Source organism: Protopterus annectens, chromosome 13.part0 (assembly GCF_019279795.1).
Source record: "Protopterus annectens isolate FY-2018-M chromosome 13.part0, PAN1.0, whole genome shotgun sequence".
Lineage (NCBI taxonomy): Eukaryota > Metazoa > Chordata > Ceratodontiformes > Protopteridae > Protopterus > Protopterus annectens.
The window spans coordinates 222,201,269-222,224,815 of record NC_056747.1 but is presented as its reverse complement, the minus strand read 5'-3'; the positions used below and the strand labels follow the sequence as shown (position 1 = coordinate 222,224,815).

Sequence of the window (23,547 nt, the reverse complement as noted above, 5' to 3'; positions counted from 1 at the left end):
CCCTGTTCTTATCATTTAACATTCCCTAATTAACTAATTTGAAAAAAAAAAAAATAACAACACACATAAAGATATTATGTATCAGTTGTAAATCTTGACTGTCACAATCTATATACAGGATACTAACTGTGAACTACATTTCTGTGCACAGATAATAAGAGTAGAAGTCATATGTTCCAGAGTATGAAAAATTAAGACAAGATGTGTCAGTCCACTAAAAGAAAGTACAAAAGTGCTGTATTGGACCAATATATGTTTTGCAATCACTCAATTACTCGAAAGTTCGAGTAATTGCAAATCTAGTGTTGGTCCGTAAAAGGTATTTTATCATGTCTGTGCTCTAGTGTCCTTGTTTTTTATGCTCCACAGTAGTAATTGTAGCAAAACAAGAGTGTTTATAAGCGAACGATAAAAAAGTACTTCATGCCACAGTTTTAACATATTGATAAGCAAGTAGAACACTAGTCAAAGATGAATGTTTTAGGGTGACCTAGAAGTCATGAAATATGCACATGGATGTTGCTGGATTTAAAGCATATTTTTTCCATAGGCTTTAGCACATTCTCATCTCTTCGCTTTAACAGCTAAGTCATACTACTGAACTGCCTATCTGCTTTAAAGGAATAAATACAGTTTGTGAAAATAAAATATATATAAGAAGGGCAAGGTGTACATGCATTCCAATTATGTTTAAGGCTGGCAAATCATGAATAATATTGTCCTGTCTCTTTACAGAGACACAAAATGGGTTAAAGATGGCAGTGCCCACAAAGAATTGGCACATAAAAAGCCGGATGCAATCAGTAGAATGCCGTCTCCCTGCAGAGGTACTCAAATGTGTTAAAATTGTCAGTTCTCTCTGGTACTGCTACTAAAAAATCTATTTAAAGAAATTATTCCACTGAACTCTGGAACAGCAATGATTCCTCTGAGGCTCTGACCCTGGGGAGTATAGGTGTGGGGGTGGGAGCTTTGCATGGTGGCCTTCCTGCATTTAACTAGTGTCCCAGCTGATGATCCCACAACAAACTGTTCTCTTTTGCTAAAAACATGTTGAAAAAGTCTGCCAGCTCCCATCCATTTGACCTGGTTCATTAATCTGTGCAGAGAATGGGGGAGGGGCTGAGCTCTGTCTGAAGGAGCTTAATAGAAAAGGGATATGCCTCTTGCCAAGAGTCTGATCCACAGGAAAGCCTGGCTGTCAGATCAATGCGCTGTAATTATCTAGCACAGCCAGTTTGAGAGGAGGAGCACCTAACTGCAACCCACGTTACTTTGATTGACACTTATAAAGAACATGGTATGATGCATTGTGGGAGCTGTAGTTTTTGCCTTTTATTTATGCCTGCATATATGTATTTATCTCCATTTCTATCATTCAAGGAAAAAAGCTCTTGTGCTGTGATAGTGTACAGATACAGGAACTCACATATATGTATATCGCATTTATGTTACAGGATGTTAGGCTGCTTATACATGTTAAAAAAAGGAAGACACTGTATTTATACACACACGCAAATATTTATATATATATATATATATATATATATATATATATATATATATATATATATATAAGGAGAGATTTCCGAGGGCATATAGTGTTACTGATTCAAGATGAAATAAGGGAAAAGTGAAAATAATATCACATACTTGAGAAGCATGCTACAAAGAATAAGTTTAAAATATGGAAGCAATTTATGTTCTTGGAACAGCTTCTGCTTGCCTGTTCTTGTTTATTTTTAATCAGTGTGCTATAATAAGGAGCAGGACCTTTTTCTGTCCCACATCATAATTTAAAGTGCATTCAACTCATGATGTTATCATGACCAGTTCTTTTCATCAGATTCACAAAATGCATTTCTGATATTAATATCGATAGCTAAACATCAGTTGTTGAAGTTTGTTCTCTTATGACGGAAGTTTCCTTTCTTCCAGCTTCATCTCTTTAAAAGCCATGACAGAATTCCTCAATACCCTCTCAAATTGTACTATACATCCATGTGGCATTAAAATGACAACTCTCATGTCATATGCACTGTATTTCTTGTGAGTTAGTCAGAGTAGGGCTATATATCATGGTACAATACAGAATATTCACATGCAAAACAACAGGCATGACATTTTGTACTTTATGTAGAGTGTCAGGGAGATATGAATGCAGTTTGTTCCTGAACAAAATGCCATGCAGTGTCTTGTATTTGTATTGCACCACTGCAGTATAAGAATCAGATGTTGGCTAAACACCTGGTAATAGACTAGAAGCCTATTAATATACTGTTACAGATAACCACACTTTGCAGTCACACTGCAATAATGACATCTTTCAGAATCAGTCCCTAGGATATGAACGTTTCTCATGCAGATATAATGTACTTCCCAGAGACAGCTCTAACAATATAAAAATTACCCGCATAAAAATAGAAAGTTTTCATAAGGATCACCAATTCTTTCCCCACATTATTTTCTTGTTATTTGGTGTTTTCCACATTTACAAGCTCTGTCTTTTTTGTTCTCCACTTGCCCACAGATAAAAATGTAGCAGATAGAAGAAGGAGGAGATAGTTCTAACAATTGTATTAGCATTTTTGGTCTCAGTTAGCATCCACATTTACTGACTAAATTGTGTGAAGTATATTATGCAAGAGCAGTGGGATACTCAGAAGATTACATCTGTTGGCTTCTCTACAAACTTCATCTCCCAGCAGGCTTTGCAGTTCAGTCAGTCACACACAATTGCATCAGCTCTCCAATCAACAGACCCTGTTGTCTGATTTGCAGATAATGGAGATTACATCATAGACCCAGGTGGGTTCTCTCTTATTTGAATGGCTAGAAATTCAGCCAAATATGACCAATGAGGAATTTAGAGCAGCTGCATCTTGCAGGTTTTTTTAAGGTGGATTGTGGAAGTGCAGTTCTGTTAATTTGTCTGTGCCATGGCTGTATGCAGTATCATGTGCCGGAGACCTCTGAGATTTCTGGGAGCAATCTGGAGCAAATTTTCCTTCTTATGTTTACCATCGATTAGGTTAGTCCGGTTTTCCCAAAAACCTTGGTCTATACTCACAGCAGGAAATTATTGAAACAGTTCTGAGTTGCTACTTGTGCATTCTGAAGTAAACCAAGACCTCTTCCTTGTCTCTGAAGAAGCTCTGCGTGAAGTCAGGTGAGGACTATACCTTGGAGGAATACTTTTTTTCCTTGAACACATGCATGTCTTCATCAAGGGTCCCACATGCACACTCCAAATGATTATTACATGGGGCTGAATCATATCACCTTTTCCGAGTCCCAAAATGAGACATTTCGTAATGAAATGGGAGATTTTGCAGGGTCAACCATACCTTAAAACAATGCAAATTAATTATTTTTCTTTCTTACTATAATATTATATTGTAGAATTTAGCCATTTCTTTTGTTTTATGTCATATTAAGTTGTGTAAGATATGATATCACAGGTTTCTGCAACATTCAAAGGAAAAGTTAGAAAATACTTTTCTTTCTTTCTTTCTTTATTTGACATTTGTTAACTGGGATACTCAAACTGGATCACAAGACCCATTTTCAGAGGAGGCCTGGTGAGAAAAGCTACACAATTTTAGAAAATTAAAAGACTTACAAACTACAATATACAAGTATACAGTAAGTACATTGTTAGTTTATCTGTGATAACACTTTACACAAAGACTTATGAGCAAAATTAGTAGACATAAGTATACAGTGAATACATTACATGTTTATCTTGATAACACTTTATACAAAATTATAAATTTGGCAAGACTTTTCTTTTAAGCTGTCAGTACATTTTACATAGCTTTTGCAGGACACTATTTCCCAAATCAGGACTGTCTTGCAAAAACAGACACGTGTTTAATATGTCACTCCATAGTATCTGTTGCAGCAGGTTTTTTTTTTTTTTTTTTTTGGGGGGGGGGGGCTAAGGATACAAAACTATAAGAGAAGTTGTTATACCCTAAACTAAGCTACAGCATCCTTGTGACTTTTGGCAGCAAATTAGATTAGTCTATATTGAGGCTAGTTGAAGTTCTACAAGTTGGTATGAGTTAAACTCTCTTTTTATAAGTTATATGTAGTTCTCACTTCATTTGTAGGTTTGTAGGTGGACAATCTACCATACCTAACTAGCACACTACTCCTTGAGAGATGGCAGAAGAGAATATATGTGGAATCAATGAATGTAATTTACACTTAGAGGATATGCTCTGTATTTATAATGACCAAAGATCAGGGCTGCTTTCTTTGTACACCTACAGTTTGGTCTTCTAGGCCTGTCTTCTAGTTTTCTTTCTCACTGGGCTCATCCTACTGTAATTAGAATGCTACTAAATTCCCCTGAGATTCAGAATATTCTATCAAGGGGATCTTGCTGTTGCTGTTTGCAGCAGCAGTCTGCATGTCTCTGCCACAGAGCCTGAAATGTCTTATGTATTTATTTCATTTATTTTATTAACTAGATAAAATCTACTTACAAAAAGTGCAAGTTTTTAGGACTGTCCAAGTGCTTTGGACTGACTAAACTACTTATTGATACAAATTATGCAAGTGGAGGCTATGATACTCAAACCCAGACATTTTAAGATTTTTACTAATTGTCAGCTGAGCTCCACAGTGCAGTGCTTCTAGCCATTGTAGGCGGATTTGGACACCTCATCCAATGTCTCAGACTGAGTGGAATCTGTGGTTTTCGAACACTTAGACTACTGTCCTACGATAGACATGGTATTCAGTAACAGCATATACTATTCAAGCTGTGGTCGCAACAGTTGACTTATTCTCAATGATTTTTTTAAAGACAAGTCAGCTGGATGATAAAAGGTTATTCTGTCTTTGTAATTACACCATTACTATTCTAGGGCTATTTTTTTCCCTTTCTTTATTTTTTCTACATTGTGTGAAGTGATAATGTGGCATCATAGAGCTGTGCTATGAAATCACTGGTCTTTACAACAGGTGATAGTGTCCTGCATTGAGTAGTAGGCTGTCTGTCACTGTTCAACTTGAGCTCTTATATCGGTGCTGCTTAACGTCTCCTATTCCATACACCCCTCTCACCTAGACATAGCTCCCCATTCAGCAACAACAAGGAGTATCAGTTAACATCAGGTAATGTGACATGTGCAGCAATCTTATGAGACACATTCAACAACATGGACACTTTGACAGCATCATAAAACCTTCCCTAGTCAGTATAAGCCCACACAGCATATATAGGCTTCCCCATTTAACAACACAGTTCTGGCACAGTACAACTTCCCCACAGTTGGTTGAGGTGAAATTTCTCAAGTTTCATTTGCCCACAGGAAAAAAACCTTTAAGAATTAGAACACCAACCACTGTTTCCCATTGGAAATTATTGCCAGCACGCTCTTAGAAATTGCATTGGCAATGATTCACTGCTTTTGGGAGATTCCTCCTGTCTTCATTTTGGTACATCCATGAAGTTGATATATAAAAGTTCATGGAGGTATTTGTGAGATACTTAACCCATCACATTGAGCGATGCAGGGGAGCCTACTCCCCACTGCAAAAATATGTTTAAAGTTGCTTTTTTTTTCACCATTATATTTTTTGAGGATTATTTTTCAGTGTTTCGATAGGTCAGGTTTGTGCCTTTCAAGATTTAAAATGTCAGCTTCCCTTACTGAGCAACAGAGTCCTCCATGAAGGTAGAATTATTTTGTCTAGCACCTCTGTGTGTAATGGAGATCCTCTTATATCACTGTAGCCCCCCCCCCACCACATCTTTCAACACTACTGATTCCTAGCCAGCAGTATAGACTCACACTGGCATACAGAAATGCCCATTTAACCCCACGCACAATATAAACCATAGTTAAACGCACATAGGATCCCCACTGCACTACATAGCCCTTCTTATTCAACAAAATAGAACCCCACCTCCCAGCTCACTAACATATCACTTTTATATTTTATTTTATGTGTTTATTTGTTCAGAAAATTGGGGATTTTATGTCTGTGTACCCTGTTCAGTCACAACTCAAGGGAGATACAGGTTAGAGGACAGCAGTAGCTACACCCAAATAAACTGCATAATCTATATTTCATTGGTAGGGTGATCACATGAAACCATACAGTTCAGTCTCAATACAATCTACATAGTATACAAACAAATAAGTATTATTGTACAATTCATTGATGTGTAAATAATGCACCCTCCCATATACCATGTCACCTCCCAATTCAACAACAAAGGCTTCCCCTCTTCAACAGAGAGAACCCCCCACTTAATAATACTACAGCATTGTCACAAAGCCTTTTCATACTTGTTGCCATGAGCAAACCTACCAGGCATCTGGGACTTTCTTGAGTGCTAGGATCTCTGCACATGACATGTTTGCATCCCTCATGAGATTTTGCCCTTAGCTTTCTGTAGCTTCTTCATATAAAAATAAAAAAGCACATTTGGCCAGCTGCTATTACTGTCTTTGATGGTCTGATGATGTTCATCAATGCCATGATCTTCTTTTCTCAGCTTTCTCACAAGGTACCTTCCATCTTTTTCCTTGATACATTGGAGTCATGCATCACTCTAGCACTGAGGAATCTTTCATGCATTCACAATGATGTTCCGACTAGATGCTGTGATATCCTTGCAACTACAGGTGTGACATAACAGTGTGTACCCACTTAGTTGTACTGTGCATTGCATCCTCCTTTGTTGCATGCTTTGCACGACAGGTTCCATACGCAGTGTGACACAACAATGTGTACCCACTTGGACAAAGGTACTGCGTAGTGCATCCTCCTCTACTCTGCGCTTTGCACGACAGGTTCCATGCACTGAAATACTAGTCTGCATGCATTCATTCATCTTCCTGTATCACCCCATTCTGCAACTACTGTTACTGCCCCTTACTCACAGATACAACAGTCTTGTGCTGTTCTACCTCACACTGTATCTAATGTACACTGTCCTTGCTAAGACAACATCAGCAGATACCGTGCTGCACAGATCAAATCCCCCTGTACAGTATTTACTCTACATATGGCCTACACATTACCTTAAATTAGAGCATTTATGAGTACAGTTCTTGACAGCATCTACCATATGTAAAATCTTCATTAATTTGCAGTATCGTATATAATAACACTACAGACTACGCTCTTACTTAGCTCATATATAATAACATTCTATATTACATCTACCCATCACAGCTACAACCTGTGCTCTACCTTACTTACCTAGCAACACTCCACAATGTACTGATATTATGCAACATTACTTCTCATTATACCTATCCCTGCTGTGATATGTCATAGTACACATACAACATTTGTGCAACATAGCATCATCTGACAAAACAGTTTCCCATTTGGGCATACCTGTTGTAATTGTATCACTCTTGATAATGGGTTCATCAGAAGACTATAAAGTGAACCTCCTCCATCAGAAAATGGTTCTGTGAAAGAGACTCAGATGTTTGCTTTTCCCCCAAGATGAAGCACTCATTGATTTTGTTGTAATAAAGTTGGGGATATAGGGGTTCCTTGCACTGAAGGTATGATGGGACTTTTCTCTCATATCAGATACTTAATTTTCTGATACAGAGTTTTTCAATGGAAAGCCTTTTTATTCCAGTTGTGATTGATAAAATAGCATTTATTAAAAACTTACCTGATGAACAGTATCACAATGCAGAACTGCACTCTGTCAGCACCATGGTTCATCACCCTAGCATTCAGCTACTTTACTCTGAAACTGACAATATAATATTTATGTTGTTTTGAGCATACTCTACACTATATAATCATACAGAATGATGCAAACCATTATACCAAAACTATACTTTGTCATTTACTGTGTATCAGCCCTGGGAACATTTACCCTGCAGCATATAGGTTCATAGTTCATAGGTTAGTACTAGGCTAACTGCTCTTGTGAGACATTTTAAGTGTAGCCAGTTACCTCATGTGAAAATCAAACACTGCACCTTGTGTTTGTAAAGTAAACATCTTAACCATTTTTGCCAACCTCCAACTACACAAACCCACCACTGTGCCTGTCTAGAATAACTAATACTAAAATATCATACACTTTTAATATCTCATACACTTGCACCATTATATTCTATTTTAAAGTGCAGTTAATTGATAACACTGGACATCAGACCAGGCTACTGGCGCAGAGCACACAGGGCATCTAGCTGCATTCCACTGACCTAGAATCATAACTGGGCTTGGAAAATAATGCCTTACAGTTACAGGTGGTACAAGAAAATAGCCCCTGAATGATATCTGGAAGGAACTGGGTTCCCTGTAAAGTCTCCCAGTACCAGTCAAGGGCTTCAGTAATGTGACACACTACCATAAGGTATGAAAGTGCACCTGTTCTATTCTGACAACACTGCATGAAACTGTACTCCTAGCCTCCTAAATACAGTGAGCCCCAGAATAAAAGTGTCCTTAGCACAGCAAATAATGGCCAGCCATCAATCACAAATGGTGCGGGTCAGACACTAGGATGAACCATTTTGTTCTATGATCTTCACATTTTGGAATGCACTAGTAGTAGTAATAACAGACTAACAGCTTACCTCAAAAAAATTCTGAAGCGCAGAAGTGATGCAGTACATTTTATTAGACCAACTTATGTTTTTATGTTACTCAACCTTTTAGACTTACAGGACCTTTTCATTGGGAATTAATAATTGACTTCTAATGAGGGGTTAGCCTGAGTTCTTGAGTGACTGTAAAGCCTATAGTGGTCCAGTAAAAGGTATTATATTAGCTTGGTGTTTCAGTATTTTCTGTTTGTTGATCTGTATGGCATTTCCCATTTTTCTGCCTAAATAACCCAGATTAGAAGAGCTTGTCCTTGTGGGATCACAGGAGACAAAACACAGGAGAGAGGAACAGATACTAATGATGTCATTTTATAAAAATAAATTTGTATATGTGTGTGTGTGTGTGTGTGTGTGTGTGTGTGTGTGTGTGTGTGTGTGTGTGAGCGTGCATGCGTACATCTATTTCTATATCTGTTTCTGTATGTATGTATGTATGTATATATATATATATATATATATATATATATAAATATATATATATATATATATATATATATATATATATATATATATATATATATATATATATATATATATAAAATATAACCTAAAAGTGAGGAAAGGTAGTTTTTGAGCCTTATGGTTAGTGAACACATTCTTGAAGGAAGAACAGAACAAAAAAGGGAAAACTAACTGTACAGGAATTATTACTTTTGATATTGGGAAGCAAATTACTAAAATAGACTGTTGTCAAAACTTCTTATGTAAGATGCGTGTCATAGATCATTTTACATATTTACTAAAAATAATAACACAAGATTCAAGCTGACATTTCTTGTTTAAATCAGGGTTTATTAAGTTAAAATAAGAGATGAGCACTTTCACCCTCTTCACAGCTTCATCAGATTTGAAATGTTTGCCCTCTTCTCCAATTTTGGTAGTGTTGGAGTTTGGAATACTTACACTGGGGTGGTATGACAGAGTGCTGAGCAGTCTGCCACTGTCAACATTCCCCTACATAATTTCAAAAAAGCTCTGAGCAATGTTTAAAGTCAATAGTTAAAAACACAAGAAGCAATTGCTGGAACTACTCGGTACTGAACAGCTGTTATAATAAGTTCAAATTTAAATAACTGTTCGAATGAATGTACAATAACTTTCCAAGAGAACACACACTGGAAACCATTTTGCAAAGCTAAGCAGTTTCCAATGTGTGTTCTTTTGGAAAGTTATTGTACATTCATTCGAACAGTTATTTAAATTTGAACTTATTATAATAGCTGTTCAGTACTGAGGAGTTCCAGCAATTGATTCCCCTAAATAATATAATAGCCTTGATTTCATGAATTTCAAATTTGGAGAGTTGGATTCACCAGTTTGTACCTTAGTGACCCCCCCTCCACAACATTCACACACATACTTACTCCATTGCCATACAAGTGTGAAGAGAAATGATCACACAAAGGGAAATAGTGCCAGTGAATGCAGAGAAACCACAATACCTCTGGTTATGTGTAGCTAGCAGCAAGCATCTGGTAAAACTTCTTCATATGTTTCTATGTATTTCTACTTCTCTGCTACAGAAAAATTAGTAACTATGGCACATTTGACTAAGCTGGCATTCAAATGCCTTTTAACCATTTGATTCGATAATTTGTGAATTAAACCAACTGTCATGGCTCTGGATATATGTAGGTATAGATATATAGATATAAATATAAATATATATTTTTTTCTGTTGCTCGCTTTGTCCTAGCCAGAGTTGTGGGATGTGCATAAAGCAGTGAACCAGTTCTGGATGGGATTACACTTCACTGCAGGGTCCACTAAAAACGTATAGTCATGAATAAACATACACATATCTATGGTCAATTTAGAAGATAATTCATCTACTGACGTGTTTGGACTGTAAAAATAAACTAGAAACTTCCTAATATCCCATGTAGGCACCCTCTTCACCACCTCAGTAGTGGGTGGTAACCCTAATGCTGCCCCTTCCCACAACCCTAACCCTGTACCTTACCTTCATAAAACCCTTCCTGTAACACTGCCAATGCACAAGACACACAAACACACACACAAATAACACTATGTCTATCCTCTAACTTAACACTGACTCTAACCCTAAAATACACAGATTCACAAATATAGAACACCTATCTTTCACCCATCCTGATCCTAACTCTAACTCACATCCACAAACTCTCTGACCCCTGCAATCCCACTCACCTGTCTTGACATTACACACAGTTCACATTTCCACTGCTCATCTATCCGTAACATTGACATTAAACCACACCCCCTGTGTTTGTATGCACACATACTTTCACTATAAATGGACAAAAGCGAATGCAGCGAAGAGGAACAGAACTACATTACATTCACTGGAAAAAAATGCTGAAAAACACCTTTTTAAGTGTTTTTTTATAGGGGGCAAACCCCCTGATGTGGGGGCTGAGCTCCCCACACCCCCCGAGTTCATAGGTTCATAGGTTCATACTACGCTATCTGCCCTAGGGCATTTATAAGCCTAGCCAGAGTGTGTTTGGCTTTCGCCACCCCTTGGAATGAGTATACTGTGCCCATTTTAAGGTTTAGTTTACTGTACCTCTGTCTAGCAGTGACACAGAAGTGACCCCCGGGGTAAACCTACGATCTCCCATCCACTCGTCAAGATTTCTCTTGAAGAGAGTCAGTGAGGGGCTCTGCCTAACATGGACTGGGATTTTATTCCAGAGTGAAGGGAGCCTCTGGGTTATGAATCTGTTCCTCCAGCATGTCCTACTTATTTCTGTGCTGAGGTTCAAATCTCTCGCTTGCGTAGCTCTGGTGGATTTGGATTTTCTGAGATGGAGCATGTCCATTAATTCCGGGTTGGACATGGCCTTGTACGTCAGGCATAGATCGCCTCTGAGTAGGCGGTATGCTACTGAGTAGAGCTGGAGTTTCTTTAGCTGGGCAGCATATGGCATATGTTTGAGTCCCTTGATCCTCTTGGTGAGGTACTTTTGGGGTATATAGGGTTCGTATTACTTTGAGTGTATATAGGGTTCGTATTACATAATTGAACTTTTACAAGTTCGAACGTCATATGGTCAAACCCATATGTTCGAACTTATAAAAGTTCAAATACGTAAAAAAAAAAATTAAATTATCTGACGGTTCTAAGCAGGGAGGCAAGCCCCCCTGCCCCCACACCTCCCGCTCTTTAAATATACCAACTCCGAGATTGCACTACAGTGCAGTAAAGGGAAATATTCCCTTTCCACACTGTAGTGTGATCTCGGACTTAGCATATTTAAAGAGCGGGGGGTGCAGGGGGGCCTGCCCCCCTGCTTACAGCAGTTAGTTTTTTTTATTTTTTTTATTTTAGATGTTCAAATTGTTGAAACTTCGAACATATAGTTTTGACCTTATTACGTTCGAAGTTTCAAAAATTCACTCACGTAATAGGAACCCTGTATATATACCAACTTCACTGTTGCACTAACTTGAATAAGGTTGGGGGGGGGGGTTCCCTCTTTAAAGGGAATAATTTCCGGCACAACTCAATAACAGTTATTTTTTTTGGAGGAACTCCACTCATCGATGGCTTGTACTTCAAGAATTGAAGCTTGAGCATTCAATCTTCATTCACCTATAGGTTACCTCGTATATATAACTATATGTATATATTTATTATTTGTTTACTGGGAAAATCCAACTTAGAACAAAGCCAATTTTCAGCGGATGCCCGGGGAGAAACGCTCCAGATACATGTCTTTGTAACATGGGAGGAAAACAGAGCACACAGAGAAAACCCACACGAACGCAGGGAGGAAATGCAGACTCTGCACAGAGGGCACCCCAGCCAAGAATTGAACCAGATTAACGCTACCGCTCCACCACTGCGCTGTCCATATTTATATATATATATATATATATATATATATATATATATATATATACCCCACTCGGGCATCATAGATAAGCTATCCAGCTTAAATATAAACCCCTATGTCACAAGATGGGTCGCAAACTGGCTCAAAGACAGAACCCACAGAGTGAGAGTTGCTGGAGCCATGTCAGACTTGAAACCGGTCACAAGTGGCATCCCACAGGGTTCTGTCCTGGGACCACTCTTGTTCAGTATATACTTTTCCGAGGTACAGGCAAAAGTGGGAGGACTATGGCTCACCAAGTTCGCAGACGACTGCAAACTGGGCGCCATAATCAACTCTCCAGCTGACACAAACATCCTTCAAAAAGGTCTCACAGAGGCAGATAACTGGTGCCAGTGCCATGGTTTAAAGCTAAATGCCAAAAAATGTATAGTCATACCCTTTGGCAAAAACAATGTGCCCACAAATTACCACATAGGCGAAACCCATTAAGTACAGAGAAAGTTATTAGGGACCTGGGGACCCAAGTTGATAGCAATCTCTCCTTTGAAAACCACATTGCCAAAGTGGTTAGAAAGACCTTCTACATAGCCCACCTCATCACGAAGGGTTTCACATCTAGATCAAGAGAGGTAATCGTGCCCCTTTATTCATCCCTCATCAGGCCCATCATAGAATACAATGCCCCTTTTGGGATGTACCTTACCCGACACCTGCAGCAATTAGAAAGACCCCAAAAGTATCTCACCAAGAGGATCAAGGGTCTCAAACAGATGCCATATGCTGCTCGGTTAAAAAAACTCCAGCTCTACTCAGTTGCATACCGCCTACTTCGAGGCGATCTATGCCTGACATACAAAGCTATGTCAAATCCAGAATTAATGGACATGCTCCACCTCAGTAAATCTAAATCCCTTAGAGCCACACGCTCGAGGGACTTGAACCTCAGCACAGAAATAAATAGAACTTGCTGGAGGGACAGGTTCATAACCCAGAGGCTCCCTTCACTCTGGAATAGAATTCCAGTTCATGTGAGGCAGAGCACCTCACTGAATCTCTTCAAGAAGAATCTCGATAAGTGGATGGGGGATCGTAGGTTTGTCCCAGGGATTACTCCCGTGTCATAGATAGCCTAGTATGAACCTATGAACCTATGACCCTATATATATATATATATATATATATATATATATATATATATCTACACACACACATACATGTGCGTCAGGGCCAGCAACTCGGCACGTAAAAATCTACTGCCAATCATTAGTGGACCGGAGTTCCGCTGTGGCGACCCGTAACCGGGAAAAGCCGAAAGACGCAACAACATACATACATACATACATACATACACACACACATGCAAATACATACATACATATATTTATTTATACATGCATATATATTTATAAATATACATCTAGAGAGAGACAGAGAGGGAGAGTTTTGTACAATGTTCCATTATAGTTCTTTTATATCCCATAATGTGCAGTGACAAAGTTAAAATACCCAAATAAATAAAGCTAGGAAATATATATCCTTTTTGAATTCTTTGAAAGCAGATAACATTTTTTATTTTTTATTTTGTTTTATTTATTTATTTATTTTTAATTTATCACTGATAGCCTGGTATGGCCTATTAGGAATGATTACTTGTCCTCTGGCCCGTCTGAAGACCCTGACCTGGTAATGTCACTTACTTGAAGTTACACAGTATGCATGTGGATGTTGTGGTAATCAAATCTGGGTCTTCAGGATACACTACATTCTCAGCCTGCCATGCATTAACACCAAAATGTTTTACTCTAGTACATTAAAGTTTATATTTCATATTGCACCCTATATTTACTTTCCTCATTACTTATTACTAAGCTAATAAGCAATACAAATAAATATATTTGCAACTGATGATTCTACCTTGGCCCCGCTATTGTTTCCCTAGCTAAAGTCTCATAATGATTTAGTCAAAGTCAAAGTCAACTTTATTGCCATTCAGACTATACAACTTGTATATCACTGAACAAAATTTTGTTACACCGTTTCATGGTGTTTCCACATATAGATACAGTACAGCAGCTACTATTGACATGACACATAATTTTCTTAAACTCTAACTGCTATATATATTGACTACACGTACAGGAGACCTTTTCCATGGTAGCCATTATTGCACAGTTGCTTTGCAGCTTTGATTAGTGCAGAAAATACAAATTTAAGAATCTCAGTGGCGTTATTGCACAGAAATATTATTGTACAAAAAAATTATAAGGTATTGTCAGAATTTTCAGCAGTCTTGTTCAGAGTTCAAATTGGTGTGGAGTTAGTGTGAGTTTAGTAGTCTAATGGCCTGTGGGAAGAAACTCTTATTGAATTTGGCTATTTTGCATCTCATACTGTGGTAGTGGTTACCAAAAGATAAATAGGTGAACAGTCCAAGGGCAAGGTGGGTAGTGTCTCTGGTTATCTTGTTGGCCCTGCTGAGACACCATGACAGGTATATTTCTTGGATGGCTGGGAATGCAGTCTCAATGATTTTCTATGCTACCCTAACCTCTTTCTGGAGGGCCTTTTGGCCTGAGGTGGAGCAGTTATTGTACCAAGTTGCAATACTGTGGGTTAGTATACTCTCTGTGGTGCCTCTGTAGAAGGTAGTGAGGATTGGAAAGGGGAGGTTTACCTTCCTCATCTTTCGTAAGAAATGAAGGGGTTGTTGTGCTTTCTTTACAATGGCAGTAGTATTAATGCTCCAAGTTAGGTCATCTGTGATATGTACTCCCAGGAATTTTGTGCTTTCGACTCTCTCCACTATTTCATTATGGATTGCTAGTGGAGAGTATATTTTATGTCTTTTTCTGAAATCAACAATGATCTTTTTGTTCTTGTTCATGTTTGGAGCAAGGTTGTTGTTGTCACACCAGACAATGAACTGACTAACTTCCTCCCTGTAGGCTGATTCATTATCGTTGCTAATGAGACCGACAGTCGTGTCATCTGCAAACTTGATGATGCAGTCCAAGTAAAGCTGGGTGGTGCAGTCCTGAGTTAACAAGGTGAACAATAGAGGCTCAGAACACAACCCTGAGGAACCCCTGTGCTCATAGTGATGCTCTTGGAGGTGTTATTGCCAGCACGTACTGTGTGTGGTCTGTCCGTGAGGAAGTCCAGTATCCAATTGCATACGGGAGTGTTTATCAAGTTTCTTTATCAGATGTTGGGGGATCACTGTGTTGAAGGCAGAGCTAAAGTCTATGAACAACATTTGCACATAACAGTTCTTGTTTTCCAAGTGGGCCATAGATAAGTAAAGCACCATTGATATAGCATCTTCTGTGGAGCAGTTTGGTCAATATGCAAACTGAAGTAGATCTAAAGATGCAGAAAGGTTGGATGTTATATGTCTGTGAGGACTTGTGTCAGTTGGTCAGTGCATTCTCTGAGCACCAGTTCCAGGATATGTCAGGTCCAGCCACCTTCCTTGGGTTAGCCCTGCACAGGAATCTTCTCACAACAGCTGGGTTGAGGCATAGTACTTCATCCATTTGATTTGTAGGAGTTTTCATTGCAGTTGTGATATTTCTTTCCTCAAACCTATTGAAGAAAGTGTTGAGCTTGTTGAGAAAGTTGATATTGTCATCACACTGTGCTGACATAGGCTTGTAGTCTGTGATGGATATTGTGCCCTGCCACAGTCGCCTTGAGTCTCTCAGATCACTGAAGTAGATCTCTATCTTCTGAACATATGCCCTTTTTGTTGTTTTTACTCCCTTGATCAAGTTCACTCTGGCTGACCTATGGGTGTTCTTATCCCCTGACTTGAAGGCAGTGTTGCATGCCTTCAGGAGCTCATACACTTTGCTTGTGAGCCATGGTTTCTGACTGGCTTGTGTGGTGATGCCCTTGATGACTGTCACATTGTCCACACACTTTGATATGTATCCTACTAGCGACTTGGTCTTCTCTTCCAGGTTGGTGTGCTGATCTACAGTGGCAACCTCTTTGGACATGTTCCAATCTGTGCATTCAAAGCAATCCTAAAGTGCAGAGATTTCTCCTCCTGGCCAGACTCTTATTTGCTTCTTGGATGGTTTCTCTCTGATAAGCAGTGGTCTGTAGACTGGTGTCAACATCATGGATAGATGATCCAAGTTACCACGGTGTAGGTGGGGTTTTGCCCTGAACTCCTGTTTGACATTGAGTAGACCCAATCTAGTACGTTGGTACCTCTGGTGGCAAAGTCTATATGTTGGTAGGAATGTGGTAGAATTGATTTTAGATTAGCCTGGTTAAAGTCACCCGCTATGATAGAGACACAGTTGGGGGTTTTGTTCTGCATTTCACTGATTTACTGGTAAAGTGTGGGTAGTGCTTCATTTGTGTTTGCACTTGGAGGAATATAAACAGCTGAGAGGACAATAGCTGAAAATTCCCTCGTCAGGTAAAAGGGTCTGCATTTTATTGTCATGAACTCTATGTTCAGAGAGCAGTGGGTGGGGACTTTCTCGCAGCTGGAGCACCAGTTGTTGTTTATGTAGATGCAAACTCCACCTCACCAGGATTTGCCACTAAGAGCCTGGTTTCTGTCTGCACTAAATAATGATATCCCATCCACATGAATAGTATTGCCACTGGTACTTGAATTTAGCCATGCTTCTGTAAGGATAGACACACAGCAGTTTCTCACCTCCCTATGGCTGTTTAGGTCCAGTCTTAGGTAATCCATTTTGTTTTCCATGGATCGAATGTTTGCTAGCATGATAGATGGGAGTGCTGGTCTGTAGGGGTTTGATTTCAGCCTGACATTAATACCAGCTCTAGTTCTTTTTTTCCGTGGTCTTCCACATCTTTTTCGTCTTCTTCTTTTGGGTGTAATGTACTTTGAATTTGTTTGTGTACAGCACTTTGAATCAAGATTAGACAAGATTCCTAGCTCTCGGAGTGCTTTAGGCCTCACAGGCCCTGGAGAAAGCGGCCTAGTAAACCAGTTGCATGATAAACCTGTAAACTGAAGAACTAGCAAGATATTTTTGCCTTAAACTTAACTTGCTTCCATTTTCCTTCCTGTTTTCATTGTTTTTGTTGGTTCTGATGATATGTTAGACAGATATTTACACAAATATTGCACATGCCATCTACCACTGGAGCAGCCACTGCCTCACAGGATGCCACCATCTTGAAAAAGATTATTATTTTAGTTGTATCCATCTATCACTCCATCTATCCTTGTTATACTTCTGAACTCTATCCCCACCAGTACAGTTACATAGCAAAAAAAAACCTTGTGTTGTCATTTAACTATTGTTAATTTTGTTTTGTTTATTATTTACTACTGTATTGTTTTGTTTTTTTGTTTTACTACTGAAATTACTAGTTTTATTTTTATTGTTTGCTATACCTGTATACTACTGTAGTGTTTTTTATTGTACTATCTGGAGCTTTTCTCCTCGGGTCACCACTGAAAATGGGACAAAATCCCAGTTGGACTAACCCGGTCAACAAATGTCAATAAATAAATAAATTGTAGAAAACAATAGTTATAATCAGTGCAAGCTATTATAATAGTTACAGTCTTTGCAAGCTGTTAGCTTAACACAGTTCTCACTAAAACTATTAAGGAATAAACAGATAATAATGCTTGATACTCTGCTATGACTACAAAGGATGATGAGTTTCAGTATGGAGTAGAATGATGATGCTCAAACTGTAAAATATTTATTTATAGGGCAAAAAAAATGGTTGTACTTGCCTCACGTTACTTACAGCATAATTCCTGGGGAATCAAAGAAAGTAGAAAGCTAGAGAAATTAAGAGCAATGAAAAAAAAAATCCCTAAACCAGGAAAAGGCTTGTATGCGAGAGTATGTTACTTGAACATGTTTGCTGCAAAGACGCAGCTTAATTTATTTGTGATGGCACAACAAAGAAACAGATATTCAAAATACTTTGCCACATACTTCATGGCTTAGATTGTAATTGAGAAAGTGTTTTTTGAAACACTAAATGTGGTTTTCAAAAATTTGTGACTGAAACTAGTCTTCGGACAAGCCCACCTACCTGGGTAATAAACAAATACATAAACTAAATCTCCCTTTTATCCAATCAGAGGCATTTTGTGGCAACATAATTTCTAGGGAGGACGTAAAAATGCACATATGTCTTCCCTTTCTTGGTGCAAATATCCTTAGGCCTTAGTGACAGACAGTTTGTGTGTGTGTGTTTTATTTACCATGCTAAATGAAAGCACATTCAGAGCATTAAGTTTGCATTTCTGATAATAATTACTCCTGTCACCATGTCACATCAGCTTTTTTTGCCTTGCACAACAAACTTTTCTTGCTTGAAATGATGATAACAACTGAGTGTTAATGTTGTTTTTCTTTCGGCTTTTCCCGGTTAGGGGTCGCCACAGCGGAACTCCGGTCCGCTAATGATTGGCAGTAGATTTTTTATGGGTGCCGAGGTGCCAGCTCGACGCACAACCTTCAACGAAGGCACGCCCATTCTACGCATGTCTTTCGAATGCCAATCGACTGCGGGGAGGACATGCAGACTCCACACAGAAGGTACTCCAGCCGAGAATCGAACGGGAGAACCTCTTGCTGTGACACAACAACGCTACTGCTGCACCACCGCGGCTACTGTTTCAAAACTCAAAAATCAGGTGTTATATCTACAAGACTGTGCCCTATTCAGTTTCAGTTCACAGAAACATTTATTTTGAGAAACTGTAGGTAAGAAAGTATTGTTTTCGCATTTTGGGAATTTAATATTTTCAGAACCAAAACGTACTAAACATAGTGTTCTGATGTTATGCTACTTGGTGGAATAAAGTATGACTAATAATCAAAACATTTGTTAACATAGAAAAGAATATGTAAACCTAACTGTAGGGGAACAGTTGCAGCTTTATAGCAGTGATAGTTCCATGTATTTATCTATGGGGAAAAAAAGTGATCTACCAGCTTTAGATAAATAAGATTAATTGGATAGCTCCTTCTGACTTCGTTGTTATTTGCTGTCTTTCTTTAACACTGCTTAGTAGAAAAAAAATCTGAAGAAATCAAGCCACTTCTAGTGTCTTGGGATAAATGCAACAATACTTTGTGCATCAGTTTTGTAACAAGTAAAAAAAAAAAAACAAACAAAAAAAAACTTGCCCTTTTTGCTTCAGTGCAGCTCATCTCTCCAAGCTCTGGTAGTCATTTAAATGAAGGAGTAAAGAAACACCCAGAACATTAATCTATGTACTTAAATTTGCAGCTAGGAAGAAAAGTATTTATCTTCGGCTTATTTGTTGTCAGTTCTATACTAAGTTCAGGCAGTCTAAATTGTAGCTGTGCAGAAACAAGCTGGCTCTTGTCTTTTGCTAGCTCAATAATGGGAACCACCTTAAAAGCTGTTTTTCCACATACTCCAGTCTGCTTGTGTTCTTTTGCCAAAAGGCAGGTTCCATTCCAATCACAGGGACAGATTCCGTTTAGGTCTGCCCAGTTTTTACTGACCTTTTCCCCCTGCTTTCTCAGATTCAATGAAAACTGAAGGAATTATTTTATGAAACCACACAAGAAGTGTTGTCCATAGTGTAACCATGTAAATTATTTATTTATTTAAAAAAAAAAAAAAACCCACTGATGACAACAGAAGACAGAACTCTGAATTTAGGGGACTTACTGGCTGAAGAGAAAGATACCGACAAATGTATCACTCGTTAGACTGTAGTGGAGAAGTTGGCAGTCATTAAGACGGGGATCTTGGCAGCTTCTTGGGATGTTTCCTCAAGGAAGACACCCTGTAAGTACAGCTTAATTAGGAATTCCTTAGAGAGAGAGGATGACTGACAGAGAGACGAGAAAAGCAGCTTATGGCTATAGGAAAGGATGCCTGTTTTTCTCTGGATACCAAGTTGTATTCTCCAGCAAAGAAAATGCACTGCAGAGTGTGTAGCAGATTAATACAACTCTTATATGGAACATACAGCACCATTTCTAGTGGAATATAAATCTTACAATGCATTTCATTACTTCATTACTTTTTGGCTTAATAAAAAAATATAACTTGCATTAAGGCAGTTTCATTCTAACATAATTGAATATGTATCCTTCTATATTTTAACAATTATATGTGTGGGTATGTGACTTTTCAGTAGTACAGTTGTGTGTGTGTGTGTGTGTGTGTGTGTGTGTGTGTGTGTGTGTGTGTGTGTGTGTGTGTGTGTATGTGTGTATGTGTGTGTGTAGGATAAAAGAAAGAAATGCAATCCAGTTGCCAGTGATTTAAGTGGATCCAGTAAAGATGCTAAAAAATAAACATGTCCCATGCACAAGGACTACTTAGGGGGATACACTAAAAAAAGGATTATAGCACAGTCTGTTAAATGATTAGTGAATATTCTTTCACTTACAGAACTGTTTTTTTCCAGCAGTGTGTGATGCTTCCAAATTTAAATTCCAATTTTATATCTAAATTCATGGGAAAAGCTTCAACTCATCTGGGGGCACAGAACAGAACGGTTTCCTTTCATTTTCTTAAGCACATGGAATAGAATGTAATAATTGATGTCTAGGTGTGGCATTTTCTCCAAATCCGGATGGTAATTTTCTCAAATGCATTCTTTCCACAAACAGCTAGCTACTTTCTCCAAACTGCCTAATATCACAAACAGTTCCGGAATTCATTAGGAAAGTATGCTTCATTCATTTGCTCACAGCTGAATCTGTGAATACACTGTCTGTGTCTTTCACTTGTCCATAGTTTTAAGTACTAGTACCTATGCATTTTTGTTTCATACAGTATGTTGCAGAGATAATACTGTACAGGTCTTTAGATTGCTGACAGTGATTGATGATATCACTGACTGATACTACTTACTAGTGACTCACCTTGTTGGCAGAGGAACAGTTATTAGTGTTTTACCAGTTGACAATAGTCTAGCTATTAACATTTCCCATATTGACAGTGCTACAGTTATCAGGGATTTACCTGTTGTTAGTGGTACAATTATTGGTGTTTTACCAGTCAGCAGTAATATAGGTATAAATGTTTCCCATATTGTACAGTTATTTGTTTGGCAGTCTTGTAGTTATTAGAGGTTCACCTGTTGTCAGTGGTATGATTATTAGTATTTTACCAGTTGTTAGTAGTATAGCTATTAATGTTTCCCATATTTACAGTACTACATTTGTCAGAGATTTACTTGTTGTCAGTGGTACGGTTATTAGTATTTTATCAGTTGTTATTAGTATAGCTATTAATGTTTCCCATGTTTACAGTGCTACAGTTATCAGAGATTTACCTCTTCTCAGTGGTACAGTTATTAATGTTTTAAAAGTCTGCAGTGCTATATCTATTAATGTTTCCCATACTGTACAGTTATTTGTATGGTGGCATTGTTGTTATTAGAGATTCACCTTTGTCAGTGGTACAGTTAATAGTGTTTTAGCAGTCGTTTATAGTACAGCTATTAATGTTTCCCATATTTACAGTGCTACAGTTATCAGGGATTCACCTGTTGCCATTGGTACAGTTATTAGTGTTTTACCAGTTGGCAGTAATATAGTTATTCATGTTTCCCATATTGTACAGTTATTTGTTACATGTTTGCACTGGCACTACTAGCAATCCTCCAGTATTGACTGCAGTACAGATATTAATGCTTTCCATGTTGTATGTAGTACAGTAATTAATGCGTTACTAGCTGGCAGCATTTCAGCTATCAGACATTCAGCTGTTGTCCATGGTACAATTATTATTATTGTTTTACAGGTCAGCAGTGGTATAGTTATTAGTGTTTCACTTATTAACAACAGTACAGTTATTCATTTTTACAAGCTGCAGTTAATGATGTCAGTGGTACAGTTGTAGGCATTTTATGTTTGCATTTCAGCTGTGGTGCTGGCTGTGGTCCATCTGTTTCACCAATCAGTGTTTCAAATGTTTGCAGTACTAAGGTTACTAATACTTCAGATGCTGGAAATGGTACACTCATTAATACTTCACACACAGGCAGATGTACAGTTCTCAGTGTTTTATCTGCTGGCAGTGGTACAGTTTTTAACATTTCATGTTTGCAGTAATGTTTGCATTCTAGTAGTGTTACAGTTGTCAGTGATTTACATATTTGTAGTGGTACAGTCTTTAACATTTCACATGTTTGCAGTAATGTTCACACAATGGCAGTATTACAGTTGTCAGTGATTCACCTGTTGGCCTTTGTACATTTATTAATGAATCAGTGTTTGGTAGTGGCACAGTTAGTAATGCTTCAGTGCTTCTGTGTTTGGCAGTGGCACGGTTATTAATACTTCAGTGTTTGGCAGTGGCACAGTAAGCAATGCTTCAGTGTTTGGCACTGTCATAGTTAATAATGCTTCATTGTTTGTCAGTGGCACAGTTAGCAATGCTTCAGTGTTTGGCAGTATCTCAGTTAATAATGCTTCAACATTTGGCAGCAGCGCAGTTAATAATGCTTCAGCATTTGGCAGTGGCACAGTTAGTAATGCTTCAGTGTTTTGGCAATGTCACAGTTAATAATGCTTCAGCATTTGGCAGTGGCACAGTTAGCAATGCTTCACTGTTTGGCAGTGTTGCAGTTAATAATGCTTCAGCATTTGGCAGTAGCACAGTTAGCAATGTTTCAGTGTTTGGCAGTGGCACAGTTATTAACATTTCAGTGTTTGGCAGTGATGCATTTAATACTTCAGTGTTTGGCAGTGGCACAGTTAGCAATGTTTCAATGTTTGGCAGTGGCACAGTTAGTAATATTTTAGTGTTTGGCAGTGGCACAGTTAGTAATACTTCAGTGTTTGGCAGTGGTGCAGTTAGTAATACTTCACTGTTTGGCAGTGGCACAGTTAGCAATGCTTCAGTGTTTGGCAGTATCTTAGTTAATAATACTTCAGTGTTTGGCTGCAGCACAGTTAATAGTGCTTCAGCATTTGGCAGTGGCACAGTTAGCAATGTTACAGTGTTGGCAGTGACACAGTTAATAATGCTTCAGTGCTTGGCAGTGGCACAGTTAGCAATGCTTCACTGGCAGTGTCGCAGTTAATAATGCTTCAGCATTTAGCAGTGACAAAGTTAGCAATGCTTCAGTGTTTGGCAGTGGCGCAGTTAGTAATACT

The 23,547-nt window shown here is 38.4% G+C and overlaps 1 protein-coding gene across 3 annotated transcripts in view; it reads left to right on the top strand.

The window, feature by feature from the left end:
• The first annotated feature begins 2,913 nt into the window (after positions 1 to 2,913).
• The window catches only part of LOC122787177 (transducin-like enhancer protein 4), a 728,148-nt gene continuing 707,514 nt past the window's right edge, over positions 2,914 to 23,547 (top strand). Inside the window, exon 1 of one of the 3 annotated variants that reach the window (XM_044053755.1) lies at positions 2,914 to 3,169. Coding sequence is in view for 2 of the 3 variants with exons in the window: in XM_044053754.1 (XP_043909689.1) it covers positions 20,195 to 20,218 (24 nt within the window). In the remaining variant the exon portion in view is untranslated. Of the gene's footprint in view, positions 3,170 to 19,865; positions 20,219 to 23,547 lie in introns of those variants that run through there. The other 2 variants (XM_044053754.1, XM_044053756.1) reach the window with 2 other exon arrangements.